This window comes from Chiloscyllium punctatum, chromosome 29 (genome assembly GCF_047496795.1).
Source record: "Chiloscyllium punctatum isolate Juve2018m chromosome 29, sChiPun1.3, whole genome shotgun sequence".
Lineage (NCBI taxonomy): Eukaryota > Metazoa > Chordata > Chondrichthyes > Orectolobiformes > Hemiscylliidae > Chiloscyllium > Chiloscyllium punctatum.
In genome coordinates, this window is record NC_092767.1 from 68,851,338 (window position 1) to 68,861,606 (window position 10,269).

General features: G+C 45.9%; 1 protein-coding gene across 1 annotated transcript; it reads right to left on the bottom strand.

Moving 5' to 3' along the window:
• Positions 1-4,661: 4,661 nt before the first annotated feature.
• gemin7 (gem (nuclear organelle) associated protein 7) lies at positions 4,662-6,659 on the bottom strand. Its single transcript, XM_072549341.1, has 2 exons — positions 6,460-6,659; positions 4,662-5,295 (listed from the first exon to the last, which is right to left on the bottom strand). Exon 2 carries the CDS (start codon positions 5,284-5,286, stop codon positions 4,915-4,917), a length of 372 nt encoding a protein of 123 aa, XP_072405442.1. The 5' UTR covers positions 5,287-5,295; positions 6,460-6,659; the 3' UTR covers positions 4,662-4,914.
• Positions 6,660-10,269: the final 3,610 nt, after the last annotated feature.

A 10,269-nucleotide genomic window follows, 5' to 3' on the forward strand; every position in this document is an offset into this window, starting at 1 on the left:
GATCTCCAGCATCTGCAATCCTCACTTTCTCCAAAGAGAGGCCGCCAGCACTCTCAAAGATCCACCCCGCCCTGGCAATGTTTTTCTACAACCTCTACTATCGGGGATAAGGTACGGAAGCCTGAACACAGGCACCAGCCGGTTTTGAAACAGTTTCTATCCTACTGTTGTTCGAATACTGAATTGACTCACAAACTCTTCAACATTCGCTTGTACCTGTGGTTTTGTTTTTGCTGCTGTTTACATATTATTTACTTATCTTTGCTACTTAACTCTGTGATCTGCCTGTGTTGCTCACAAGACAAAGCTTTTCACTGAGCTTCAGTACATGTGACAATAATACTGGATTAGTGGTGCTGGAAGAGCACAGCAGTTCAGGCAGCATCCAAGGAGCAGCGAAATTGACGTTTCGGGCAAAAGCCTCATTCCTGATGAAGGGCTTTTGCCCGAAACGTCGATTTCGCTGCTCCTTGGATGCTGCCTGAACTGCTGTGCTCTTTCAGCACCACTAATCCAGAATCTGGTTTTCAGCATCTGTAGTCATTGTTTTTACCATGTGACAATAAGTTCTATTCAATTCAGTTCTCCCAGCTTTAGAAGCCTTCTAAACTGTTTACCTCCTTAGTGCCATGATCAATATTGCAACATCACCACACTTCTTTCACCACTCCATCTTACCACAGCACCAAAGATTCATAACCTTCTGAACAAAGAGATTTCTCCTCATATAAATCTTAAAAGACAAGGAACACAAACCACCACAGCACAAGACTGTTGGTTCTCCTTTTACTCTTCCTTATTTCACGATGAGGTCATGTTTGTGGCTTTCTAATCCTAGAATCTAAGGCACTCTGCATGAACAAAATCCATGGCAGTTCTGCAGTTCAGGGTTTTAAAGTCCAAGATGCAAGTTGGCAGGGGCAAGGGGGTTTGTCACCACCCTGATTCTGTTATTTTACCCAGTCCCATTTCTTTATTTATTACGATTTGTTTCGATTCCTCACTCATTAGGTCTCCATTTCTTCCAGGATTTTTTACCAGGTTAGAGGGAGTGGCCATGCTATTTTGCCAAAAGTGTCCAAGGGATGTGCAGGCTAGGTGGGAATTGCAGGGTCACAGGGATAGGGTGGGTCTGGGTGGAATGTTTTTCAGAAGGTCAGTGTGGACTTGATGGGTTGAATGGCCGGCTTCCATGCTGTAGGGATTCAAAGATGGAAGAGTGGCAAAATATGAGTTAATGTCACCATTTCCTTCTTCTCCATTATATTTTCACCTGGATCTGTCTGAAATGAAATCATATTTACATGTTTTAACCTCTAATTTACATAGAAATGTTCAACTTTTTTTTAAACATCTCTTGCTTGTCTATTGCCTTTCCTCTTCAAATTCGCCTTTGCTGAATTTTAAATTCTTCTCAACCCTCGGGTTTACTATGCTTTGTGGCTACATTGTTAGACCAGTCTTCAAACTAATACTCTTTCACAACTCTGCTTGCAGTAAGCTAGCACAAACATGACAGGCCGAATGGCTGCCTTCCGCATTACAACCCTCCACGACTGTTAAGTCACAGTTGGCTACTCTCTTGTGCCTTCAAGGATTATCTATGGAAAACCAACTACAAATTCTTTTAAATGGCAGTGACCGTACATTCCTTTGGAGTTACCCCATCTACCTCAGGCAACTTGTTACTTGTTGATACAAGTCTCTTGTTCTGCACTTCATTCAATCACTTCAAGAGTGTAAAATCCCAAATCAGAAAGCCAGGGTTCCAGAGGGATGTATAATGTCTCTGAACAGGTTGATGAGAAAATATCTAAAAATCCTATTGTATTATGGTCACTCTTACCTCAAGGTACCTTTACTACAAAGCTAGTGCACCTTTTGACAATAGAAAATGGGCAGAATCTACCCCTTTGTCCGTCACTCCATGTTTCATGCTTTCTCCCTGCCAACCAATTTGCAACCTTTGAAACTGAAAACAAATTGCTGGAAAAAAAAATCAGCAGGTCTGGCAGTGCCTGTGGAGAGAAATCGAGAGTTAACGCTTTGGGATGAGTGACCCTTCCTCAGATCCCCTGGTCACTTGACCCCGAAAGGTTAACTCTACGGATGCTGCCAGACCTGCTGAGCTTTTCCAGCAACTTTGTTCACAAACTGTGATACTTACGACTTACTCACATTTGGAAAAAGGCCGGCAATATCCAAAATGGTTATCCTCCCGGATCTGTACTTCCCCATGGATTGTAGATGCTGGGACATTTTAACTTTGGGCCTGGTATCGTACTGGGGATGTACAGCACGAGGCTGTCATTAACAATGCCACTCACAGGCTGAGATCACCTTGGATTATGCTATTAAACAGTTTGCAATTTCAGGATTCCCAAGTTTGTTTCTTTTAAACTTCCAAACTCTCTTTTCATTCATGCACAGAGACAAGATGCAGTCTCTGCCTTCTTCATTTTCATCATTAAGCTAGAATACCACAAAGCAAGTGGCCTTTTGAACAATCTAAGGCATTGACAGTCAGGCAGGGAATGAATCTCACAGTGCATGAGGCCATTCAGCCTATCATGCCTGGGTCAGTGCCTTTGTTTTGCTGACAATTTTGAATCTTGGGGTACAAATGTAACAAAGTGTCGATCAGATGACTCCAAATTTGAGATCAGAATATCACTTAATTACACCTATTCTCACCGCCGCAAGTTCACTTGATTTCACCTGTTCCAGCTCATCTTCTGCCAAATCTCTCACCCGTTCCACCTTGACCCGACTATTGAGGGTTCCACCCTCTGGAAACGCAAGTCAACCAAAACTCTGCTGCCCTCATCGGAACTCGCAACAACAAATTTCAAGCACCAACACCCCTTTGCTTGCTGATCTATGTTGTCATGCAACAACCCACTCATTCCCTGTCAGACAGTATCTTTACTCAGAGAGTAGTGAGGGCGTGGAAGGCCCTGCCTGCAGCAGTAGCAGACTCGTCAACAACGTGCCATCAATGTTCACTAGGTAAACATATGGATGATAATGGAATAGTGTAGGTTAGATGGGCTTCAGATTGGTTTCACAGGTCAGCGCAAAATCGAGGGCCGAAGGGCCTGTACTGCGCTGTAATGTTCTATGTTCTCTCTCTCGGTCTTTGGCTGCTCACAGGCAAAACACGGCTGTATTCCATCAGCCTACGCTTGTCAAACACCAAGCACATTAGATTTCACTAGTCCAACATTAGATTTTATTCCACGATTAGACATTTGAAATAATTCTCATCTTCGTTTTCAAGAAAGCACAATAACGCCTCTAACTTCCTCAGGAGGCTAAGGAAATCGGCATTTTCGTGAAGACTCTTCATCAATTTTGATAGATGCACCACTGAAAGCAATCCTGTACGGATGCATCAGAGCTTGGTACGGCAACTGGTCTGCCCAGAACCGTAAGGAACCAGAGAGAGTTGTGAACACATCTCAGTCCATCAGGCAAGCCAATCTTCCATCCACTGACCTCATCTACATTTCTTGCTGCCTCGGGAAGGCAGCCAACGTGTCATCAAAGACCCCTCCAACCCTGGTTATAATCTCTTCTGTCAGGCAGAAGATACAAAAGCTTAAACACACATACCAACATATTCAAGAACAGCTTTTTCCTCAGTGTTATTAGACTTCTGAACGGACCTCTGAAATGTAATATTGAACTCGCTCTTTGTTCACCTTCTCTATAGCCATAACATTGTATCACTCGCTCTGTTCTAACACCCTTTGTATTATATGGTCTGCCTATACTGCATTGTGACAATAATAAACCACATTTTTAAAAAAAACCTCTCGTATTCTCGATCTTCCCTATCGCTGGAACCACCTCGGAACCCTCCAGGATCTGTGTTCCACCAACTCAGTGGGAAGGCCTGAAGATCCAGAATTCCCTCCCAAGACCTTGCTGCTGATTTTTTTTTTATCCTGCCCTAAAAAGTCTTTTAAAGACTTCCTCTTTGGTCAAATTTTTGCTCATCTGTCCTAATATTGCCTGATGTTGGCATAGTGGACAAATTTTGCTGTCTAACATCATTTTATGGAGTTAAAGGTGCTACATAAATACAGATTGTTTTTCTTTTAAAAACTTGTACAGTTTTGGAGACGTAAAGCATGGAAACAGACTCTTCATCCATGCTGACCTAATCTTAACCTAATCTAGTCCCATTTGTCAGCACTTGGCCCATATCCCTCCAACACTTCCTATTCATATACCCATCCAGATGCCTTTTAAATGTTATAATTGTACCAGCCTCCACCACTTCCTCTGGTAACTCATTCCATACACACGTCACCCTGTGTGAAAAAGTTTCCCCTGAGATCCCTTTTATATCTTTCCTCTCTCACCCTAAACCTATGCCCTCTAGTTCTGGACTGCCCCTCCCCAGGGAAAAGACCTTGTCTATTTATCCTATCCATGCCCCTCAAGATTTTATAAACTTCTATAAGGTCACCTCTCAGCCTCTGACGCTCCAGGGAAAACAGCTCCAGCCTGTTCAGCCTCTCCCTGTAGCTCAAATCCTCCAACCCTGGCAACAAACAAGAAATTAAAGTAGTAAAGAGATCCCCACTGTTTTACAGTGGAAAGGTAGAAGGGGTTTCGGCTTTAAAGTGAAACCAAGGAACAGTGACTACAACTTCAGAATCTTGGATTTATAATCCAAACCTTTATTGCATTTTGAGTACAGTTCTTTTCAAACTAAAGATCAGTTTGTGACTAACACCAGTGAACTCTGATTACCACACCTCAGTCTGCCAGTAACCCCCACACGGGGAAAAAAGGTGACATTTCTTCAATCGTTTCTGTCAGCGTGGCTCAAGACTTGACCTGGAATGAACGCAGGCAATGAAAAGGGTTTAATCTCCATGCTCTTAAACAAGCAAGGAAAGGTCAAAGGTTAAACGTATAGGCAATGATGTCTGGGCATCGCAACAGCGCTTCCTTCTGAATGCCCAGTGGTGTCTGCAAGTGAGAGACCTGGAAGTTCAGGATGTCGATGTCTGACGCTGCAAATGTGGCAGTGACAGAGACCCTCTCGTACATAGTGAAGTCCACTGTCTTCCCCGCCATTGCAATCAGGCTGCGCAGGAAGCGTTCCCGAAGCGTAGACCGCGACCTCTGCTCCTCCTTGAGGCAGCCGTTGGTAGAGGCTTGGATGGAGGAGGGAGCCAGGGCCTGATACCGCGGTGAGGTCGGGTCAAAGCCTCGGCTATGCCCATTGGGACCCCTGGGCAGTCGCACGACCGACATGGGTGTAGCCATCAGACGGAGCTGCAAGGGAACAAATACAGAATGCACAAGAATCACAGGGTCAGCTGCAATTGCAATCATTAAACTCAGCATTTCAACTGGATTGAGACAAGACTGAATGCTCCAACCGTTGCGCGTCCTTGCTCACAGCCTCCCTTGTACTGCAATTCCACAATAGGACCACTACACTGGTGGACTTTTGACCGCGCCAGGTGAGGCAGCCAGTCTGAATACGGGGTATTGCTTTTCTGTTTGGTTCACCACTAAGTTTTACTCAATTCAACCTGACGGCTTCACACCCCACCTCAGTATAACTCTCACAGACCCCTGGGGCCGCGTTCTCCACCCCCCCACCCCCTCCTGTGCCCCTCCATTCCTACTCTCCGTTTCCTGTCTTGTCTACAACCCCATTTTTCCTGTCCCTTCCCACTCCTAAACCCACCTCTCCCTTTCCCGCAACCTCCCTTACTTCTCCTGTTTGTTCCTCTTCACTCCTTTAACCTTCCTCTTGCCTTTCTGCTACTCCCTCACCCCTCCTGCGCTCTTTCCCCCTTGGCCCCCTCTACCTCCACCATCCCTTCTGTCCGCCCCACCTCACCACTCTCCCTTAATCTTATTCCTTCTCTCTTACCCCTGGCCTTATCAACTACATCGCTCCTTTCCACCCCTCTCCCAATCCTCTTCTCCAACAACCTCCCCTTTAATTCTGCATTGCTGTACGCCCTTCCCCTCGATCTCCTTCTGTCCCCTTTCCTTCCAGTCACCTTTCCTTCCTTTCCAAACTCCCCCCTCCCTTTCGACCTTACCTTCATTCCCTCCTTCCCTCCTCCTTCACTCATTTCCCCCTCACCCATCTTTCCTGCCATCCTCTCCTTTTCCCCCCTCCTTCCTCCCCTTTTTCCTCTTCCCACATGTTTCTCCATCCCCTGCCCCATCTTCCAACAACCCCCCCATATCCTCCTCCAACAACCCCCCCATATCCTCCTCCAACAACCCCCCCATATCCTCCCCCAACAACCCCCCCATATCCTCCCCCAACAACCCCCCCATATCCTCCCCCAACAACCCCCCCATATCCTCCCCCAACAACCCCCCCATATCCTCCTCCAACAACCCCCCCCATATCTGCCTCCACCCTCCATATCCTCCTGCACCCCCCCCATACCCCCACATCTCTCCCCATACCTTCCTCCACCCCCCGGGAGGGGATAGTGACGGGGGTCGGTATTGTTATGAGCGGGTCCCTGCCTCTGTGTCTCTGTCGGAAGCCCCCGGGGCCTAGCTCCGAGCCTGGAATCACAGCCACATTCCCCTGTGTGAGCTGCCCGGAGCCGGGGGAGGGGGGGACCCGGGTCCCGCCCGGATCCCGCTCCCCGCGGTCCCTGAACATTGGTACCGGCCCGGTGCAGCGCCCCCTGTGGCTACCGCGGGGACTGTAGCTGCCTCCACCAGATGGAGCAGCACGTGACCCCTCTCAGCATCAGTCAATGATCCAGGGACTAGAGCAGCACATTACATCTGCTCATGGGACATGGGCATCACTGGCTGGGCCCAGCAGTTATTGCCTGTCCCTAACTGCCCCTTGAGAAGGTGGCGGTGAGCTGCCTTTGTGAACCGGTGCAATGCCCCGTTGTAGGAATGACTTGGAGACGAATGGGGTGTACAAATATCACACAACGCCAGGTTATAGTCCAACAGGTTTATTTGGAAGCACTAGCTTTCAGAGCGCTGCTCCTTCATCAGGCGATTGTGGAGAATAAGATTGTAAGACACAGAATTTATAGCAAAAGTTTACAGTGTTTTGTAACTGAAATTATATATTGAAATATATAATTTCAGTTACAAAACACTGTAAACTTTTGCTATAAATTCTGTGTCTTACAATCCTATTCTCCACAATCGCCTGATGAAGGAGCAGCAGTCTGAAAGCTAGTGCTTCCAAATAAACCTTTTGGACTATAGCCTGGTGTTGTGTGTGATTTTTAACTGTTATAGGAAGGATTGATGTAGAGTGCCAGTGTTGAACTGGGGTGGACAAAGTTAAAAATCACACAACACCAGGTTATAGTCCAATAGGTTTATTTGGAAGCACTAGCTTTCGGAGCGCTGCTCCTTCATCAGGTGGTTGTGAAGCAGGATTGTAAGACACAGAATTTATAGCAAAAGTGTCATGCAATTAAAACAATATATTGAACAAACCTAGATTGCTGTTAAGTCTTTCGTCTTTTAGAATGGGTGGCAGGTTTTGGTTCATTAATATGTAAATCCTAGAACCTCTTTTAAGTTACATTGTTGAGATAACAAGGTGTTATAAAAACAGGTGACATCTCAACTCAGACAATATAGGAAGGATATTATTAATCTGGGGAGTGATCAGACAAGATTTACCAGGACCTTGTCGGGAATGAACAGTTTGAGCTCTCAGGAGAGTCTGGATAGGCTGGGACTTTTTCACCGGAGGTGACCTTATAGAGGTTCATAAATCATGAGGGGCATTGATAAGGTGAATGGCAAAGGTCTTTTCCCCAGAGTAGGGGGAGTTCAAAACTAAGGGGCATATTTTTAAAGTGAGAGGAGAAAGATTTAGAAGGGACGTGAGCAGCAACCTTGTCATACAGAGAGTGGCTCGTATGTGGAATGAATTGCCAGAGAAACTGGTAGTTACAACATTTAAAAGACATTTAGAAAGGACATAATTGAGAAAGGTTTAGAGGGAGATGGGCCAAACGCAGGCAGGTGGGACTGGTTTAGTTTGGGATTATGTTCGGCATGGACATGTTGGACTGATGGGGTCTGTTTCCATGCTGTATGACTCTGTGACTCAATCTGCTGCAGGTAGACCCACAATTCCATTCCAGGAGCTTGACTTAGAGACATTGAAGGAATGGTGACATAATTCCAAATTCAGGATGTTGTCAGGAACATGCTGGGGGTGGCGTTCCCTTGTATCTACTGCCTTCATCCTTCTAGATTGTCGAGGTCATGAGTTTGGAAGATACTGACGAAGGAACCTTGGTGAATGTCTGCAGTGCACATTGTAGATGGTTCACACTGCTGCTACTGAGCGTCAGTGATAGAGGGAGTGAATATTTGTGGGTGTGGCATCAATCAAGCGGGCTGCTTTGTCCCCACTGGTATTGAGTGCAGCTGCACTCAACCAGGCAATTTGAGAGTATTCCATCTCACTCTTGACTTGTACTTTGAACATGGCAGTCAAGCCTTTAAACAGAAATGTTGCAGACTTCCTAGTCTCTGATCTACTCCTCTACCCACAATATTTGTAGAGTTAATGTTGTTCAGTTTCTGGTCAGTGATAACCCCCAGGAGCTCTGTCCATCTCTCTTTCTCTCTATCTCTATTTTTCTTTCTCTGTCTCTTTATCTCTCATAAAACACGATCCTTTTATTTTCCTTATGGTTGATTGTGGACTGAAATGGGAAAATGTATTGCTTTAAAAGCAAGAGATATTTGAAGGATTATTACACTTTTTAAAAACTTCCCTTACACTCAATTTAAGTGCTGTTTGGTCAGCTGATGATTCAAGCAGTTGATAAAAATCTATTGCAGAGCAGTTGGGACTGGGGCAGTGCACAAAGGGAGATTTGACTAGCAACAAGTAGCCAGGTGATGTGGGAAATTGTAACCAGTTTCAGAAGGGGCAGAATGTTTATGACCCAGAAAGTAGCCATTTGGCTCATCATATCTGTATTGGCTGTCCAAAACAGCAATCCCCTTGGTTTCATCCCCCTGCACTCTCCCCCGAAAATGCCACACATTCTTCCTTTACAAATAATAATCTAATTTTTTCTTGTAAGTGTTGATTGGAACTGCCTGCGCCAACCTCTGAGCAGTGTGTTCCAGATCACAGACCTTCTCTCCAGTTCGCTCAGTTGGCAGGGCTGTTGGTTTGTGGTGCATTGTGATGCCTACAGCGTGGGTTCAATTCCCACACTAGCTGAGGTTACCATTTGGCCCATATTGCTCTAACCCTGCCCATTCCAATACCCATCTAGATCCCTTTTAAGTGTTGTAATTATACCAGTCTCCACCACTTCCCTTGGCAGCTCATTCCATACACGCGACACCCTCTGTGTGAAAAAGTTGCCCCTTAGATCCCTTTAGATCTTTCACCTCTCACCTTAAACCTACGCCATCTAGATTTGCACTCCCTTTCCTGGGGAAAGCGGCGTTCCTTCTTAAACAGCACACACACACACACCCCGCCCCCACCACCCCCCCCCCTCCCCCTCTCTGGTGTCCCCCAGGCTAAAGAACCATCAGTCCTCTTTCTCTTTATAATGAGAGGACAGTTCTGTGGTCTGATATGACTCTGGTGACTTTATTATTTTATCCTTCTAAATGCCATGATTCAGTCCCCCAATTCTGAATCTTTCCACCAATGAGAACTGTTCCTCTCTATCTGCTCAGTCCAGACCTCCATGATAGTTTTACACTGCCATCAAATCTCCTCTCACGCTTTTCTGCAAAGAAGTCAGTCCCAGCTTCTCCAACCTAATCCTATCATTGAGGCTCTTTATCCCTGCTACCATTCTCATGAACTCCTCTGCAACCTTCTTATATTGGTCAGAATATCGAGTACAGGGGTTTGGAGTTCATGTTGCAGCTGTACAGGACATTGGTGAGACCACCCTTGGAATTAGATTAGATTCCCTACATTGTGGAAACAGGCCCTATAACCCAACAAGTCCACGACGATCCTCCGAAGAGCGACCCACCCAGACCTGTGTCCACGGGTCCTAGTCTCCTCGCCTAACGGAAACAATTTCCTAGCGTCCACCCTTTCCAAGTCATGTATTATCGTGTAAGTCTAATAGAAACTTACAAGATAATACATGACTTGGAAAGGGTGGACGCTAGGAAATTGTTTCCGTTAGGCGAGGAGACTAGGACCCGTGGACACAGCCTTAGAATTAGAGGGGGTAAATTCAGAACAGAAATGCGGAGACATTTCTTCAGCCAGAGCGCGGTGGAATT

What these genes read in the sequence shown, in the direction of transcription:
- gemin7 (XM_072549341.1), bottom strand. Translation starts at nt 5,286, where the DNA reads ATGGCTACACCCATGTCGGTCGTGCGACTGCCCAGGGGTCCCAATGGG.